The 20,080-nt window shown below is 41.3% G+C and overlaps 1 protein-coding gene across 1 annotated transcript in view; it reads left to right on the top strand.

Annotated features, from left to right (window-relative positions):
* Nucleotides 1-20,080, top strand: part of GUCY2C (guanylate cyclase 2C) — a 134,944-nt gene that overhangs the window by 64,089 nt on the left and 50,775 nt on the right. Inside the window, exons 4-10 of the mRNA XM_044227720.1 lie at nucleotides 1,451-1,615; nucleotides 7,546-7,658; nucleotides 9,621-9,685; nucleotides 12,369-12,584; nucleotides 13,660-13,781; nucleotides 16,070-16,166; nucleotides 18,587-18,704. Coding sequence (XP_044083655.1) covers nucleotides 1,451-1,615; nucleotides 7,546-7,658; nucleotides 9,621-9,685; nucleotides 12,369-12,584; nucleotides 13,660-13,781; nucleotides 16,070-16,166; nucleotides 18,587-18,704 — 896 coding nt within the window. The remainder of the gene's footprint in view (nucleotides 1-1,450; nucleotides 1,616-7,545; nucleotides 7,659-9,620; nucleotides 9,686-12,368; nucleotides 12,585-13,659; nucleotides 13,782-16,069; nucleotides 16,167-18,586; nucleotides 18,705-20,080) is intronic.

Raw genomic sequence — 20,080 nt, 5'->3', positions numbered from 1 at the left:
TTGTCTGCATCTTTTAGATATCTCTTGAACCCATCTCCACTGCCATTGGCCTCATCCAGGTCTCCTTTACTTCACATTTGGACCACAGAAACACTGCCCTAATTTACTCCATGTCCCCACTCTCTCTAGGTCATCCTTGTCATGGCAGCCTAAGAGGTCTTTACAAAATTCATCAGATCATGTTCCTTTCTTGACCTTTAGGGTGAAGTTCCAGATCCTTAATGGTTTATAGGAAACCCTATGGCCTACCCTTGTCTACTCTACTCTACTGAGAACCTTTTTTTTTTTAAAGATTTTATTTATTTATTTGACAGACAGAGATCACAAGTAGGCAGAGAGGCAGGCAGAGAGAGAGAGGAGGAAGCAGGCTCCCTGCTGAGCAGAGAGCCCAATGTGGGGCTCAATCCCAGGACCCTGGGATCATGACCTGAGCTGAAGGCAGAGGCTTTAACCCACTGAGCCACCCAGGTGCCCCTCCACTGAGAAACTTTATCGCCCCTAGACTCCTAGCTCTCTCTACTCCAACCATACTGTATTTCTTTCAGTTCCTCAGACATCCATGTTACTTCCCTCTCTGGCCTTTGCACATGCTGTCCCCCTGCCCTCCATATGCTCCTCCTCTTTCCATTGAGCTAACTCCTGTTCATCCCTCAGGGTTTAACTTAAAGGGCACTTTCTCAGGAAAACTTCCTTGACTTTCTAGAATATGCTGTTAATCTGCCCTGTGTCCCAGAGCACTCTGCCCTTTTTTTCACAGTTGTTTATTCACAATTATTTAATGTGTGTCTTCACCACCAGAATGCATGTTCCATGAAGACATTAAAGTACCCACACCACCTGTAGCTATATACCTATGCCTTGCTAACGCCCAGCACCCAGTCAAGTCTCAGTAAACAGTTGCTGACCAGTGATTGAAACGTTCTTCCTAGTTAAGGATTCAGTTCCGGTGTGCAGATATAACCTAAACACCAATAGTCCATGATATTTGTGCTTTCCTTTAAGCCCTTTGACCCTTATTTTTCATTTTACACATCTTTTTATGTACGTACTAGACTTCTCGCTTCCCCTTTTTCCTCTTCCCAGTGATGTGTCACAAATTGATGTATTTTTATTGGGTGAGGCCCAGGCAATCTCCCTGTTTATAACTCTGGCCTTTCTGTGAGCAAACACACAAAGTGAACTTTGGTTTATCTCCTATCATAATGTAGCTCCTAATTGCTGGCAGGGAGGCTGTATTCCATAGTCCACGTGACCAGTGGGGCATGACCAGAAAGGAGCGTGGGGAAGAGTGGACCAAAGGACCCAGCTAGAGGCTGCCCAGCTGGAGTCCCTGCCTCCCTAAAGGCACAGAGTAAAACAAGTGAGCACAAGGAGTATGGTTCTGAGGTAAGCAAAGGCACGAAGATGACACTGTTGGGCTTAGCTTTGTGGTCACTGCTTCTCCGTCCAGGGCTGACGTTCTGGGCCTCCCAGATCAGTCAGAACTGCAACAATGGCAGCTACGAGATCAGCGTCCTGATGATGAACAACTCAGCCTTCCCAGAGTCCTTGGATAACTTGAGACAAGCGGTGGATGAGGGAGTGGAAATAGTGAAACAGCGTCTGCTTACTGCTGGTAAGAACATGGTCAAAGAGTCCATCTCTTTCTTGTTACCACCTCTGGGGTCAAATGGTTGCTTAGCCAAGACCTTCCATTTGCCTGATCACCCACTCTCCTCTAAGGCTGGCCCCACAGCCCCTTTCTGTTTCAAGGCAGTAGGTTCTCAGAGAGAAGGATTTACGTTCTACCGCATTGTGCTCCATCATAATCCACCCTGCTCTTGGAATGGCCCCAACCCAGGGAATTGCATATGTTCACAGCAGTGAACTGCCCCAGACAAAACTCGATTGATGGCTCAGTTTCAGGAGGGCATTGTGTTCCTTTCTGCAGCTGCTCAGAGGCAGTATTTGGTCTGGACCTGAGACTTTACAGGCTTACAGTCAAGAAGATGAATTAAGAGAGTTAAATTCGTACAGACGTGGACTCTTTTTCTGGGGTTTTTAATCCATCTGTTCACTCTTACATCTCTGTTGGCTGTTATTATAAGACACAATCAAATTTGCAACCAAATTCAGTGTTGCATTTCTTTATTGTGTCTAGTAGTTATTAAAATAAACTTTATAACATCAGATAAAATACATAAAGGGAAAAAATCATGCCTGATAATTTTCAGCCACCTGGATATTTCATTTCCAGTGTCTGTTAATATATGCCTCTTAGTTTCTTGTTTTTAAGAACATGGTTGGGATCACTATGGTATAGAAAAAATCTTCTATCCTTCTGATTTTATGTCACATTATTCCGCAAGTGACTTTCCTAAAACTGTGTAATCTTCATGTGAATCTTCATCACATCATGTGAGTGGATATAGAATATTCCTTGGAGTCAATACCTTCCCAAACCATCTAATTATTCCCTACTGTATGATTTCCTTTTGTTTTTAAATTTTCATGATTATTTTAAAATACTATAATAAACACACACACACACACACATAGATCTATGTATACTTTTTTTTCTATTCTTGAGACTTGATTGCCAAAAGTATAATTACTGAGTCAATGACTAGAGCATACATCTTAATGTTTATTTGTAGTTCTAAAGAGGGTATGTCTTCATTTCCTCCATTTAAAATTCTGTGGTAATCAGCTCTTTTCTAGTGCCCAAGTTGCATGGTTTCACTACCTTGTGGTAATGCCATGTGGCTAGCACAAGGTATATGTTATATGTTATTTGGTACCTCTGCCAATGACTTTACACAGTGTCTGGAAGGTATTTAAGCCCTTGTGCTATACATCGCTGTTCCTAGACTGGACGTGTGTGTTCTGAGAAGTTATCATAAGATTTGAATAACCACTAAAAATGCAATAAAATTCTATGGTAATAAAAGCAAGAGGTATCATACATCACATATGTGTGATAACTTTTTTCTGTGCAATATACATTTCTTTGACTTGCCTGAGACCAATTCTGGTGTAGATAGATGGATCTGATCTAGAGCTGTAATGGAACTATAAGGTCATTTAATTAAAGCCCCTTATTTACCAAGACTGTGGCATCATGGAAGGAGTATTTGATCTGAAATCTGAGAATGTGGATTGGAGTCACTGTCCTAGAGTTTTCTTGCTTTGTGACCCTGGACAAGCAATTTCCCTTAGTCTCTCTGAGCCTTGGTTTCCTTCTTTATTGAGTACCTGTCATGTCTTAGGTAAGATATATAATCTCTTTAGTCATCACAGTTCTATAAGATTGGCATTATTGGCACAGTTTCACAGTGGAGGCTTACTAACTTTGCTGAATTCATACAGGTTGCCTATTGGAAATGAGATTCCAACCCGTATCTGTCTGGTTCCAAAGAACATATCGTATTGCCACCCTAAGATCGTTAGCCATCATGAACTAACTTTCCATTAAAATAAGGCAGTGGAACACTGTGGTTAGAAGCAGAGATTTGGAATCTGATCTTGGTTCATATTCCAGCTTTTTAACCAACTGTTTATCACCAGCGACCTGGAGCAAATTAAGTTTTCTGAACCTCAATCCCCTTATTGTTTGAAATCACAATAAACGGTAGTTGGCTATGGTATGAATTAAATGAGGAAATTCGTATAAAGTACCTAATACACAGACTGAAACATACTAAGAACTCAGAGAGTAGCAGTTGTTTCATCGTTGTCACTGTTGTTTTGGTTGAGGACATTAATGTTATGTTATTGCTGTTGTGTTGTTGCTGCTGTTACTTGAACAAGTTACCAGGGTATAAAATATACAGTGTAGTGTAGTGTTAAGATCTGATCTCTGGACTCATATAACCTGTCTGGACTCATATAACCTGAATTTGAATTCCTGATCTATCTATCACTAGTAATTATAAACGCTTTATTGGGTTGTTTATTCTAAGTTCCACTCATCTCCTTTTCCAAATAGAATTAGGCATGGTGAGGTGGTTGAATAAATTAAACAAGTGGAGAATTTGGGGGGGATAAACTACGATGCCCAGATTTTTGCACATGGTGATGCATTTTGTTAGATGGGTGTTCATGCATAGGAAACTCAAGAAGTGCAGGTTTTGATAGAAAGATAGATTCATGTTCTAAACACACTGAGCATTACTATCTGGGGGAAATTCTAAGTCACTACACTTAAGGAGCTAAATTGCAGAAAATTAAGAATTCAAATGTGGATGATGTCCAAATGGAAGAAAACAATATTATCTTCCTAGTACTTAGGAAACTCCTGTAGGTTTTGAAGAATAGATAGGATTTGGTGGAAAACATGAGAAAAAGAGATTCCTTCAACTTAAGGACATCAACTCCTCAAGGATGTATGTTCCATGACTAAGCACACCTCGTTCATACCTGCCAAATGGTCTCATGCACTGAGGGGTCCCTTTCCTAGACTCCAGCACCTATATTCAGTTTCACTATGGTCCAACTCCATCCTCAAAGCCCTAGATAGGGAGAAAGGGTTCTCTGTATTCTATAGCATTCCACTCATCTTCCCAGGATGGAGGTATCCTGGTGGGGTGGAGGTGCAGGCAGGATAAAGATGAGGAACAGCACTTGGGAGAACTGTTTATTTTAAGTTAAGCTTTGATTTGAAGTCATTACATTGTCTGAAAAATTTTCAGTGTTTTCTTGAGAAATCAGTTGGGATTTGGGAAGATAAAAGAGAAGGGATCTTCATCTTCCCCTACCCAATTAAAAAACAAAAGCAGAAACAGTTCACATAACCAGAAAATTTTTGAGAGACAGTAGCATGCAACATATGTTCTACAGAAATGGCTCTCAAATTTTTTGTTCTCAAGACCTCTTTATACTCTTCAAAATAATTGCAGGCTCTGTAGAGTTCTGTATATATAGTTACATTTACTGACATTTACTATATTGGAAATTAAGACTGAGAAATGGTTTAAATATTTGCTTATTAATTAATTTTAAATAATTACAAACACCTTAACTGCTCACATAAATAAAATTTACTAAAGAAAACCTCTATTTCTCAAGCCAAAAAATAAAAATAGGTAGGAAAAATGGTATCAATTTACATTTTTGTGCATCTTTAATGTCAGGCTTCATAGAAAATGGCTGGGTTCTCATATCTGCTTCTGCATTTAATCTGTTGTGATAATACAGTTAATATCATATAGGTTTTCAAAACTCTTCTATATGCTCATGAGAGAAGAGTGGAAAAAAAAAAGATGTCTTAATTTACTTAGGCTAGCTTTGACCTTCTAGCCCTCCTGAAAGACTCTCAAGGTACCTCTGGGTTCCGTGGCCCCCACATTGTGAACTACCGGTCTACAATATGTCTGATTCTAGAATCAGACAGTCCTAGGTTCAAAACCCCAGCTGTGTAACCCTAAGCAAGTCAGTCTACCTCTCTAGACCTTCATTTTCTCATTTTTAAATTAGGGATTTTAACTAACCTCCTAGGATTTAAGGGAGGCTTAAGATTGAAATAATGCATGCAAAAATCCAGAGCCCAATGCTAGGCATATAGTAACAGCGATCGCCCCATTCTGTTCTATCTATAAATGGATAAGGAACTGGGGATCACTTGCCTGAGGTCACAGTCAATAGATGTTGGCACCCCTTCTTCTAGATCCTGTGCAGGATTTATATTTGTCTGCCACGGGCTGCCTGGACCACTGGATTTTGAAGTGGGCCATCTTCAGTGCCCCTCCTCGTGGCAGGAGGGAGCAGAGCCCTCATGGGGGAAGAGGAGGAAGAGCTATCTTAGACATTAACAGCTGTGGGTGTGGCCATCTTCCCAAGCCCTGTTTATGTTGTGTGACTCTTTGCTGGCCTCCACTCCACCCCCTGACTCTGCCCGCTGCTTTCTAAGACCTTCTCCGGTACTATTTTCCACTGGTCCCAACATGCACTCTCTTTTTCTTCTGGGCCCCCCACAGCCTCACTTGTACTATCCTCCCGGCTTCATATACTCTATAGTCTCCCTATTGCCGTGAGAATTAAATAACAAAAAGGGTATAAAGTGTTCTGTCTTATGGCTGGCACAGGGCCACATTCAGGTGTTAATCGCTCTTATATCCATCGCTGGCCCCACCTCTTCTTTTTATTCTCTCTGACTGGTCTTCTTGCATGGACCTCTTCTATTTGACTAGACCTTCTGCCAACTCTTATTTAGATCTCTTACTGAACGAAGTATCAGGACACTTGTTCTTGAATCAACCCTCCTTCCCCCAAAAAGGCAAGAGGTAAAATGCTCCCTAGTTGACAGACACATCTCTGAGGCAGCTAAAGAGTGCGAAGACTATTTCATTCTCAGTCTTGACAAACACTGTTATTTGGACGTTCAGAAGAACAACAGCCTTTTCTGTTGTTGATGTGTTTTACTCTTGTAGAGGTATCAAAATTATTATGTTTGACAGTTATGGTTTTAATCCCATTTTATGTATGAAGGCACCCAGTTAGAGAAGTTCAGATGGCTTGTGCAAGAACACACAGAAAGTCACTCATCCTTCAACCAGCAGCGTGACGAGCAACTGAGATTTCCAGACTTCCTGTGCAAATGCTTGGCCACGTGAAGGATGCCACTGCTTAGGAATCACACATCTGTCCTGAATATTTTTTTTATTCGGAGGAAACAAAATGGAAGAGACAGACCTTGATCATATGGTTGTGCTGTCTTTTTATTCCCTTCCACGAGAGAATTTCTAGCAATCTAACAATGAGGGATATCACCCTCAGTGCTCTTGCCCTTACCTGAAGATGACCCATTATCTGAAGACCCTAGACCCTGATGGACATATTTCACTTTAGCTTTGGGGGCTGACCACAGAGGCACCAGTGTGCACATTGGCAGCAAACAGAATCAGCACTTTGGGAACATGAAAGAACAAGTATCAGACTGTCTGTATCTTTGCTGTCCTAAAACTCTGCAGATGTGTAGAAGAAACTTGCTGGGACTACAAGCATGAAAAGAAGAGAGCCATGAACAGAATGAAAATTCATAAAACCAGATTGTGGGATGATTGCACAAATATACACACTTATGAAAAATTATCGAACTGTACACTTTAAATGGGTGATTTTTATGGAGGGTAAATTATACCTCAATAGGGCTGTTGAGAGAGACAGAAATGAGACAGAGGAAAGAAGTGACAGGAAGTAATATAAAATATATTCTTATGAGGCCTCTGCCTTCGGCTCGGGTCATGATCCCAGGTCGTGGGATCGAGCCCCACATCCGGCTCTCTGCTCAGCAGCGAGCCTGTTTCCTCCTCTCTCTCTCTGCCTGCCTCTCTGCCTACTTGTGATCTCTGTCTGTCAAATAAATAAATAAAATCTTTAAAATACATACATATATATATATATATATATATATATATATATATATATATATTCTTATATATAATATTCTTGGGCCTGAAGAGGAACATCCATTTTTTTCCCAGGATCAACAGGTAAAAAAGTAAACCTCATGGCTACAAACTATGGAAAAATAACACATTTTCTCTTTTCCCTCATTTCTGGAAACAGGTATAAATGTGACTGTGAATGCTACATTCATCTATTCGGATAGTGTGATTTATAAGTCAAATGACTGCCGGAGTAGCACCTGTGAAGGCCTTGACCTACTCAGGGAAATTTCTGTAAGTAAACACTTTCGTAGGTAGAACTCACACCTCCCGGCACACAAAAGTCACAGTGTGGAACTTGAGCACTTGTCCATGAGCCTTTTGTATGTCACCTCTAGTCACATAGCTGAGTGTTTTGGAGAGAGGGTAATCTGACTTCAGCCCCATATGTTTCCCAAGTGATGAGGGCCTTCTGGGAGTCCAGGAAAGTGGGGAGATCTTTCTATGTTCTATTTGTGGACTTTCAGTATTACAGAGGGTAATTCTTTTGTTTTTGTTTTTTTTTAAAGATTTTATTTATTTATTTGACAGAGAGAAATCACAAGTAAGCAGAGAAGTAGGCAGAGAGAGAGAGGAGAGCCCGATGTGGGACTCGATCCCAGGACCCTGGGATCATGACCTGAGCCGAAGGCAGCGGCTTAACCCACTGAGCCACCCAGGCGCCCCGGGAATTCTTTTGTTTTAAGTTGTCTTCAAAACATTTAAAAATTTTAAATGTTGACATTAACTGGTTTTCTTGTGTGTCCCTCAGGAAGTGCCTGAGGTATTTCAAAATCCTACACCAGAGATCTCTGTTTCAAGTTGTCACCCTACATGGGGCCACAGGTTAATGGCTTCAGGGCTGAATCTGAAACCTGAATTTTAAAATAGTAACAGTAATGTTAAAGGGTAGAAATAGAAAGGGAGGGGCGCCTGGGTGACTCAGTGGGTTAAGCCTCTGCCTTCCGCTTGGGTCAAGATCTCAGGGTCCTGGGATGGAGCCCCGCATCTGGCTCTCTGCTCGGCAGGAAGCCTGCTTCCCTCTCTCTCTATGCCTGCCTCTCTGCTTACTTGTGATATCTCTCTGTCAAATGAATGAATAAATAAATAAATAAAATCTTTAAAAAAAAAAAAAGAAAGAAAGAAAGGGAGAGCTTCTTGCCTAATTCCTTCTCCCAGCTCCCAATCCCAGCCAGGGCTTTCTGGCATGAAAGAATATTCCAAGCTCTTGAAAGGCAATTAGGTGTGCAAGCAGCCTTTTTACCACAGAAACCCAAGACAAGGCTCTCCTAGAAGCAAGATTCTAGGCATAGAACCACACAAAAGTTTAATCAGTAGCATGACCCTGACCAGACAGGTTGGCTCCTGTCAGGAAGAGACACTGATGACAGCAGTCCTTCCCAGTCTTGAGAGGGGCGGGAATGAGGAAGGGGAGTTTACAGGCTCCATGTTATGTCCTCCATCCCTCTATCTCTATGGACAGAGGTGTATCCTGGTTTCCTAAGGCCAGGAATGGCATGTTCCTAATCATGTTCCTTTTGAGAAATAGTACGAGACGCCGTCTGTAATCACCCGGCTGGTCACATTGCACTTCATTCTCTTTAGCCCTGTTTTGTAGCTCTCCTTAAAACTGCAACCTGCCCTCTTCCCCCAAAGCGCCTGCAAGTCTAGTCTGCCCACAATCCGGCCCACAGACACTGCTCATGTTACAGTCAGTCCTTCTCCCCGACTCTGCGTTCTTGACAAAGAATCCAAGTTCACCTCCAACAGACTCTCCTTCCTTCCGCCCATAGCATCGTCACTTCCTCAGACTTCTCTACCCCTTAGCGCCCCTTGCCCACCTCAAGGCACCGTGTGTTGCTCCTTTCTTGACAGGCTCACTTTCAAATTTTCTGGGGCCTTTTTCCCTTGCCATTTCTTTCCTACCCGTTTATTCATTGTTTTCATTTTATTTTTAATTTTTTAAAAGCTTCTATTTGTTTTTTTGAGAGAGAGAGAGGGAGAGAGAGAGAGAAGGTAGCGGGGAGCGGGGGAGGGAGAAGCAGACTCCCCACTGAGCAGGGAGCCTGATGCTGGACTTGATCCCAGGACCCCCAGGATCATGACCTGAGCTGAAGACAGGTGCTTAACCAACTGAGCCACCCAGACACCCCCATTGTTTTCATTTTAGAGATTCATTTTTCTTTTTCCTTTCTTTCTTTTTTTTTTTCCCTACAGAAAAACAAACGAATGGGCTGTGTCCTCATGGGGCCCTCATGTACATACTCTACCTTCCAGATGTAGTAAGTAATTTGGTTGGTTGTTGCTTTAATGCCACTGTGAGTCGAAGTCAGGCTGCGATACCAATTTAAGTGATTTATCAAATAGCAGCTGGTCAAGGCAATGCCATGAGGCGTATTGGGGCCCTCGCGTTTTGCTACTTCTCTGTAGCAAAATACTTATCCAGGTAACTTGACCTTTGCTTACCGTGGGGTGAATGCCCATAGCTGTTCAGGTCCAGTTACTAACATCTGAACCTGAGAGGCAACAGGGGAACAGGTAAAATATTAGAGTCCTGCAGGAGACAGAGAAGACAATGAACTTGGATAATCCGAGGAGTTTAATAAAGGGGCATCTTCGCTAAGGTGTGAGCACAGTATATGGAAACACACAGGAAAAGTGCTGTACCCGGAGCATTAGCAGGGGTCTGGTCTCCTCCTTAGGCCAGAGGAATAAGTGAAGTAGCAAGGTACTGACATCACAGCACAGAGGATTATATACTTAATATATGAAGGCACCTTGCCCAGTGCCCTTATCAGCATAGGGGGAAAAAGCTGCCAATATATTAATACCACGATGAAAATATTTCTCTGCTTTTGGGAAAATCACCCTTATCATTTCCTTTCATTTCACTCAGTGTAATTCTCATCAGCACAGAACATTTTGTTCTTCCCCAAATCAAAATCCCTCTCCCATGCCTTTCTTTCATCTGTTCAGTCTTCCCCTGAATCAAGGATCACCTTTGTCTACACGGAGAAAATTACGCTGCCCTTGCAATAGATTCCGGAAAAAGTAAAATTAAGTTTCTGAAATTTCTGTCGTGAAGTCTGCTTCTGACACGTCCTCTCAGCTGGACAAACACACTCGGGTGTTCAGACCCACCACGTGCCACAGAAACACCACAGAAGCCCTTTCTCAGCTCATCCTCTAAACTGAAATACAGGCAAATTCAGTCTCTTACTCTTCCTTGCATTCATTCCCAATTGTTGTCTTATCCGACCACTTACAGATATGCCGTGAATGCGCTCGGAAGGAAAGGAGGAGCAGGAAAATTGATTCACTATTTGTGAGGGCCTCCCTTATGCAAAGAAACATTTCGGTTTTGTCGGAGTAGAGAGCATTAAGTAAAACACAGCCCCTGCCCAGTGAAATAGAGAAGGGGACAAGAGCCCGGGGACCAGTACAAGGCAGAGTATAGCACACTCCACCAAAGAAACACAGGCTGCTCTGGGGTGGAAAGAAGGAAAGAGCCTCCGCTGGTTGGAAGAATGAAGCTCAAGAGAGAAAAAAGGACTTCATGCAGGGGATGGTGTATGAGTTGAGTGTTGAAGAACGGGTGAAATATTAATGGGTAGAAATGAGCGGTTAAGCATCCCATCCAGGCAGAGGGAGAAGTACATATAAGAGCAAAGAAGCAGAGAAGTGTAGAAATTTCGTGAAAGTCTGTATTAACTGAATTGCAAGAGATGAGAAGAGGAATAATAAGAAACATGAAGTAGAGAAAACCGGAAACATGTAGTAGGGCTGTATTTGGGAGGTCATGAGTTCCAGGTGAGGGGGGTATATTTAATTAGATTTGCATCAGAAACAATTAAGATTGTGCAGGGAAGTGCCATAAGCGGCAGCTCAACTTTGGGATGAATAGAGGCCCACAGTGCACAGGAAAGACCAGAGCCCTCAGGAGACACAGATGGGAAAGTCATGAGGGGAGGAGGAGGGCAGAACTAGCATGAAAGCAGTTGACATGGAAAGAAAGGGTGGTCTTTAAAGATATTTAAGGGTAGAATCAATAGCATTTGACAACTGGATATTGGAATGAGGGATGGAAAGCAGACAAAAAACACTAAAAGAAATAGGGAAATAAGGATAAAAAGCAGTTTTGAGAAATAAAAATAAAAGGTCTTTTTGACTGTGAACATGGGGAGTCTGAGATGCAAGCAGGACACCTAGTGAAACCCTTCAGTGCAAGGCCCAAGATGGAAAAGGGGATATTGTTTTGCTTCCTTTATCAAGTGTGCTTTGAGGGCCTACATAGGACCCCAAAGGACTGGAGATATGGAAGTGAACAAGCTAGCCATGATCCCCGCCTTCATGGAGCTTGCAGTCTAGTGGAAGAGACAGATATTAAACACATACCCACTTCAGGTATCAGTGAAACGTTCTCATGGGTAAAGAGATATTTAATCCAGAACCTAATGGGTGAGTAAGAGCCACAAGAAGATCCATGTATTAAACAGGGAAGGGAAATTGTGAAGTCATCAAAGTGTTTCTCAAAGTAGTCCGCAGAAGAGCCAGACGTGAGACAATGCATAGAGGGAGAAATATGGAGGACATCTTTTGGGCTTTAGAACATCTGTGGTAGTTGTGATGGCCATGCTCTGGTTCCTTAGCCCTACTCCTCAAAGTCATATGTCCCAGCCTAGATGTTATGACAACTCGTTTCAGAATAAATTAAAGTAACCAAGCCACCATATATACATGAAAATACCCAGAGTTTCTTAAAACATAATACATTGCTTGATAAATATTGTTTTAAAATCTACCTGTGTGGGAGGGACACCTCTTTAAGGGAGAAGGCTGCTTGAAGACCCTATTTTATTCTTACCATTTATTACCAATCACAGGCTGAAACAGGTTAAAGAGGAACCATATTTGTGCTGCTTATGTTAATCCTGACATTGGTTTCTTTCTTACCTCTTGGCATAGCCTTGACACAGATTTGACCTATCCCATGATTTCAGCTGGAAGTTTTGGTTTGTCATGTGACTATAAAGAGACTTTAACCAGGCTGATGTCTCCAGCTAGGAAGCTGTTGTACTTCTTGGTTAACTTTTGGAAGGCCAATCATTTGCCATTCAAAGATTTTTCCTGGAACACTGCATATGTTTTCAAGAATGGCACCGAGACCGAGGATTGCTTCTGGTAAGCAAGACCTTTAATATGCTTCTGGCCCTTGCTGTGGAGAGAAGCCACAGAATCCTGGCTGGTTATTATCAGATGCTCCTTCCATCTATAAAAGCACTGGGAATGGACACTAGCCCACTTTCTTACACACATGAAAGCAAAGGGGTCAAAGGAAACTATAAATGTAACCAGCATGTATGATATTTGCAACACTCTGCTTTTCTAAGTACGTTCACATTACGTTTGTGGACTCCCTACAGTAAATCCTCTAGAGAAAAGACAACAAGTATTATGACCTCCATTTTGCACATAAGGACCATGAAAACCAGTGGCTACTGCTTTCACATTATGGTCCAAGATACAATACCAGAGAATATGCATCTGCCAATACTTACCACTGGTTAGAAATAGTTTTCGCATAGTTTCTCAGAGGACCGAGTAAGGCAGAGGGAGAACGGGACATTGGGCACCATGGCTAAAATAAAATTACTAGATTCACACAGCTCCAGCAGAGGTGGCAGAAAGAATCTTCTGGTTGGATTACCATAGCTCCACCAGGCTGCTGCTTAGCTCCGCACTCTCTCCACCCAAGAATGCAAAAGACTGAGGGTACCACTGGGAACACACATCTAGGGAATGGCAAGAACCAACCCTAAGGCCTTGTCCTAGAAACTTTGGGGTGAACTTAGAACCCGGGAAAGTCCATTTCCCTGGGAGGATAAAAGATTTCTATCAACTCTGAATTTTCATGCTATAGACTCAATGGGCTTCAACTTGTCTGTGATAATGGGGTTTATAGAGCAGAGCGGCCTTCCTCCTGCACATAGCAGGAAGCCATTATAAGGGACCTGCCAAATATCTACCATTTGTATAGATACATGAAGATTCCCTAAAACTTCTCCTATACTTTTACTAAACTACGTGTCTGCAATCCAGACCATTGATACCATATTGTATATCATCTGTTGTGTTGATAGTGAATGAATTTTAGATGAACAAATTCCAGGAGAGATCTGTAAACCATGAGCAAACAACATTGGAGGCCATGAAGAAACTAAGCTGGTTTCTTAGAGTTCGTCTTTTATCTGCGTAGGTACCTCAATGCTCTGGAGGCTGGAGTGTCCTATTTTTCTCAGGAACTCAGCTTCAAGGAAATTCTGAGGGGAAATGACCAGTTTCAGGATATCTTAACGAACCAGAACCGGAAAAGCAATGGTAAGGAGACATGGAAATAATTTTTTGCCAACTTCTTCCTCACAACTACTGAAGTTTTTTGAGTGGTTTTGACAGATTTACCACTGTAGATAATAATGCTGCCGTCATTACCTCCATACATTTTGTTCTCTTGAGGAGATCTCAAGTTGCCTGCAACTCCACCATACTGTTCCTCCTGTTGATTAAAACCTTATCCTATGAGAGAAAGGAGGAAGGTAATTAAATATAATGTGAAACTAATAATAGCCTTATTATTACTAGCCTTTATAAGCCAAAATGACATCATGACCCACCACCAATAAACTGCTTTTTAAGTTGACCTCAGTGCCATCTGTTATTGGATTTGTGACTAATCCTCACATATTCTGAACCCTGGTCCCATGATGACCAAGAGGATATGTTTATTGATATCTGGCCTCAATTAAAATTATAAGGTTAGCAGATCATCTCACTTTCCTCTGTCCCTGTACTTACAGGCCCAGGGATCTCCCAGTTACAGGTCAAATGTGGGATAAAATCATCCTTACTTTGTTTCACTTTCCAAGAGTTATCTTTACAAATAAGAATATATCAGGAACAAAGGAATCAATTGTGGACCTTTCCTACAAGGGAAGGTGCTTGCTTGGCAGGAATTCCTAGTATGACTCAAATCATCATCTGCTGTCATTATTAAGCTTTTGCCATATTGAGAATCTTCCATGTACAACAACAGTAGCAACAACAAAAAAGAAAACTCCATGTACAAAACATTGCCAAGATGTGGGGGGAAAAGAAGCATAAATGCCCCTTAAAAGAAGTATTCATGTCCCTAAGGTGTTTACAATTCAACTGGACAAAATAGTATATAAAAAGATCCAGTGGGCACATGGGTGGCTCAGTTGGTTAAACCACTGCCTTCAGCTCAGGTCATGATCCCAGAGTCCCAGGATCAACTCCCTCATCCAGCTCCCAGCTCTGTGGGGAATCTGCTTCTCCCTCTGACCTTCTCCCCTCTCATGCTCTCTCTCACTCACTCTCTCTCTCAAATAAATAAATAAAATCTTTTTAAAATTTAAAAAAAATTAAAAGATCCAGTTAAGTGTCCCCCAATTCCTCTTTCTCATAGTCACACATTTGGGAAATCTGTGGCAAAGAGTGGTAAAACTCACTCTCTCTCTCAGATAAATAAATAAATAAATAAAATCTTTTTAAAAAATAAAATAAATTAAAAGATCCAGTGAAGTGTCCCCCAACTCCTCTTTCTCATAGTCACACGTTCAGGAAATCTGGTGGCAAAGAGTGGTAAAGCTCACAGAATCAGATTGGACTCTGACACTGAATCCCTAAGACTGAGTTCTGAGTTAAGAAGCTATAAACAGGGGCGCCTGGGTGCCTCAGTCAGTTAAGCATCTGCCTTCGGCTCAGGTCATGATCCCAGAGTGCTGGGATTGAGCCCCATGTCGGGCTTCCTGCTCAGTTGGAAGCCTGCTTCTCCCTCTCCAACCCCCCCGGCTTGTGTCCCCTCTCTCACTGTCTCTCTCTCTGTCAAATAAATAAATAAATAAAATCTTTAAAAAAGAAGAAAAAGAAGCAGTAGCAACAGCAGCAACAGCTATAAACAAAGCCCAAAGAAAGTTGCTTAGGAGCCCTACGTAAATTCTCTCATTCACTCAACTATATCTTTTTTACAGTTGCTGCGGTGCACTTCACTTATCAATGAAATAGTTTTTATAACTAGTCCAACCTGGTAAAATGGAATAAACACTGAACCAGATGCATAAACTTGACAATTAGAGCTCTGCCATCGACTCATTTTTTTTTTTTTAAAGATTTTACTTATTTATTTGTCATAGAGAGAGAAGCGAGAGCAAGCACAGGCAGACAGAGTGGCAGGCAGAGGCAGAGGGAGAAGCAGGCTCCCTGCCAAGCAAGGAGCCCGATGCGGGACTCGATCCCAAGACGCTGGGATCATGACCCGAGCCCGAAGGCAGCCGCCTAACCAACTGCGCCACCCAGGCGTCCCTGCCATTGACTCATTTTTAACCCTCTGACATCTTGGCTTCCAGTCTCCTTAAATCAATAAAATTAAGGGAATGGACCAGAGGATTCTCTTTACAGCTCTACTTTGACTCTACACCTGTAAACAAAACAAAACAAAAATCGGAAGACAATAATTGAAGAATTGATATTAATCTTAAAACATAAATGTAGCATGGACATACTGGGTTCAGATTCAGGTAACTGGTTCCCACCTGTTTGTATATAGACCGTTGTGTATTTCCCTCCCTGTCTTTTTCTCTCTCCTCCAGTGATTGTTATGTGTGGTTCACCAGACATCATCGGCAACCTCAAGGGGGACCGGGCAGTGGCTGAAGACATTGTCATTATTCTAGTGGATCTATTCAAGTAGGTACAATATGGGAAAGAACTCTTCTCTTTTCAGAAAGACTCCCAGGATTTCCAGAAGATGCATTCTCTTTTCTCTTGTTTCTCACAGACTCGCATGGGGTTCAGTATGATAATATTTTAATCAGTGTTTTACTCTTTCAACATGCCGTCATTTTGATTTAATTAACTATAGCCTTAGCAGGCATCTATACCTTTGACATCACTATCATGTCTAAAACAGAAGTGTAATGACCCATTAAACCCACATGTCCATTCATCTACACAGACCCTGGTCTCCAGCCTGATTGTAAGGTATTTTTCCAGGCAGTGATAAATCAACTAATAACCCAGTAGCATTATTTTTGAGAATGTGGACCATATCTCTGCCTTCTATTGCTAATGACCTTTGATCCTAGATGATTTTTCCTTTGCCACCTTTGGTAAGAAGAAAGTTCTAGTTAAATGAGTTTGCTGTTGGCCGGCTGGGTGGCTCAGTTGGTTAAGCGTCTGCCTTCGGTTCAGGTCATGATCCTGGGGTTCTGGGATCGAGCCCCACATCAGTCTCCCTGCTCAGCCTGGAGCCTGCTTCTCCCTCTCCCTCTGCCTGCCACTTTGTCTACTTGTATACTCTCTCTCTATCTCTCTGTCAAATAAAGAAATAAAATCTTCAAAAAAATGAATTTGCTTTTTTGCCCTCTGTGGTACAGCCACAGTGGTGATTTTATCCTCTATAATTCTCTGGAACTAAGGAGAGAAAATTCTGGAGAATACAAACCCCTTCCATTTTTCATTTGTTCATTCCTTCCTTCATTTTTTCTCTTTCTTTCATTCTTCCTTTCCTTATATTTCAATTTTTATTTTTTAAATTTGAGTATAATTAACAGTGTTATATTTTACCACTCATCTTCTAATATGGTTGGAGAGCCCACAAACCATGCCAAGATAGTTAGTGTCTGAGTCAGAGTAAGTTTATAGAAGGTGTCTCTGGTGCACCTGTGCCCCTTGCCCCATTAACTAGATCGTATGACCTCACTTATCTGACCACATCATTAATCATTACCTGTCTGTACTCAGACTGGACACCGTTACTGCACTGATATCTCCCATATTTGCCTAGTCATCTCACCCACACTGTATGTACTTGTCTCAGTACATACAGAGGAATGAAGCATAGGAACTGCAGGCCTATTTGATTACTAGTTTTCATGAAGACAATCTAATCAATCAACTGTAGCTGCAAAATACAGGAAAGAGGGCAATGTTATTGATATTTCATTCCTACAGTCACATAGACAGCTTCTTTCAGTAGTTGCTTTGCCCTCTGGAAGGAGTCCTTGGTGTAGCCAGGTTTGTGTAATCTTACTTTTAGCAAATCCTCAACCAGCTGACAAAGTGTTGGCATCCCTTTGTCACTGTTCTTGAAGGACACCTGGCTATGTTTGGGGGAAGATCGTGAGATTCATTTGAAAGTTGACATTAACTGGGTTTCAAATTCTAATTCTCACACTTCAGTTCATTTGACTCTTTTTTTTTTTTTTTCTGGACAGTTGATTAATTTCTTTTAATTCTTGGGTTTCCCAAAATCACACCTCAGTTAAACAATTTTTTTTTAAACTATCTGGAGTTCATTTGACTCTTGGGTATTATTTAGAATCTTGAGATTAAAACTTCTCTTGTAAAATGAGAATAAAGAGGCCCACTTCATAGGAGGGCTTTTAGGATTAGATGTGATAATATGAGCAAAATACTCAACCTCGTCCCCAGAGCATAGATGTGTTCACCTATTGTTTGCATAGTAAATGATGGTTATCCTAATTACAGAAGTTCAAACATGTCAGATTCTTGCATATTAAAACACTCAAATGATTTGGAAGTTTAGAATTATAGCACAATCTTAGACCGTATTGACAGTCCACGGTGGGCCAACTACTGCCTAGGATTGGGGATACTCTAACCAATACTCTAACGTCAAAGAGCCTACAGCATTAGAAAAAATGTTTAGTCTTTTCAAGCTCATGTTTCACCATAAATTTAATTCATAAAATTTCTCTATATCCTATCCCAGTATATCTAAAGTATTATGAGCACATAAAAGAAGGTTTCCACATATAAACTAAAAGTCAGTAGTAAGCCTTGAAAGCAAGCACTAGCTCACATGTCCAGAGCCCAAAAAACCTCCCTCAAAGAAGTCTCTGTGTTTTGATCTTCCTTCCCACTTGTGGGTGTGAAGCAAGCACAGCCCTCTGACCCAGCCTAGCACATCATACATCAGTAACCCTATCTGGGGAGGTAGACAGTTGTCCAGGATACCAGAAAAAAAAAAAAAAATGTTTTCAACTATTTCAAGGCTGATGCTATAGTTTGTGGGAGTTGTAGAAGCTCTGTATGATTTTTGGAGGAACCTAGTTTTCATGAGAAACTTGGGTTTTTTATTACAGTAACCATTACTTCACGGAAAATGTCACAGCCCCCGACTATATGAAGAATGTCCTTGTCCTGACATTGCCTCCTGGGAATTTCACCTCCATTAGCTCTTTCTCCAGGGGTTTATCACAGGTAAGTTTCATGAGTACTACTCTTTTCTTTGTCAAGGGTAAGATATTATTCTCCTATGTAAGACCCAAATTCTAAAGTAGCAATTTTTTTTTTTTTTTTACTCCCATTCACTCAACAAATTTTAACTGAGATCAACTATGATCAGATTACTGATATTAAAGCTCTTAACATTGGTCACTGTGCTGGGCTCTGGACCAACACAACAATTATAACAATTGTTACATCAGAATGGAAGTGACACTGTGGGAAGACAGGAAGAAATCCTGCTAATTGAAGGAGGGTAGAAACTAAACAGTGTTTAAAAAAAATAAATAAATAAAAATAATGACATTCTTTACACCCTAAAGCAACTTTCTGCTGTCAGGAATGTCAAAGTTATACCTTTAGAGGTAGGTATTCCTAGGTTGAGACATTGTCCCCTATTATAATTAAGCTGACCATTGTGTGAATTTGTCCATCAGAGTCTAGCATCTCATCTGGTGTAGAATTTATCTTAGAAAAAAGAACCTCTAACTGGACTTTAAATCCTGGCCACCTTATTATAATGCAGGAGCCCCTGACCCTAATACCGCCTTGGGCCTTGTCAGTCACTGCACCTTCATCAGATATATTCTGCCCTCAGTGTCAGTTGAGAGCAGGTTTGGACTGGGAAGAGAAAGGAAGAGAAAAAGATACTGAGGACCATCAACAACCTTGAGATGGCAAGCCACAGGCCAGGGCCAAAGAGCTATAGGGGAAGTTGGGTACCATGAGGAGTCTCACAGTTTTTTCCTGGACTAGCAGTTCTAAACCCTCTGTTTTACAACCCAGCCAAAATTAGGAGCTGAAACCACTTCTGGGGTTGGATCTTAACTGGATTATTTTGGTTTCATGAAAAGATGATTTCAGCAAAAGACATTGAAACTAATGAGAGACGTTTTCTTTTTTTTCTTTTTATATTTCTAACAAATATACTTCTGGGTGTAATATTCCAATATCACTTGCCCAGCTGCTAGGCTCTGGCAAAGGTGTGATTCTTCACAGGTGGGCAGTCTAAAATGCCCAAGCTGACAGAATTCACTTGGTCTCAGGGGCATAAGACTTTTAATCCCCAGCCCAACTCTATGATAACCACCACGCAACTGTTGAGAACTGTCTTCAAAGCAAATTCAATGATATTATCCAGTTAACTCCCTTCCTGCCCCATTCAGGGTGCTGAAGGGCAAAAGTTATTTTTACTGTTGTTCTCTTTTACTTTTTGTGAGAACATTACACTACGAGCAAACATTTCTTCTATATAAAATCTCACAAGAATTATGACAGTGCTTCATGTTGTTCTTCCTCATTAAAATGAAAGATTTCAGGATCATGGGAAGAAAATACAATTTCTTTTAGTT

Source organism: Neovison vison, chromosome 12 (assembly GCF_020171115.1).
Source record: "Neovison vison isolate M4711 chromosome 12, ASM_NN_V1, whole genome shotgun sequence".
NCBI lineage: Eukaryota > Metazoa > Chordata > Mammalia > Carnivora > Mustelidae > Neogale > Neogale vison.
The sequence above is the reverse complement of the archived record's forward strand: the minus strand, read 5'-3'. Positions and strand labels throughout refer to the sequence as shown.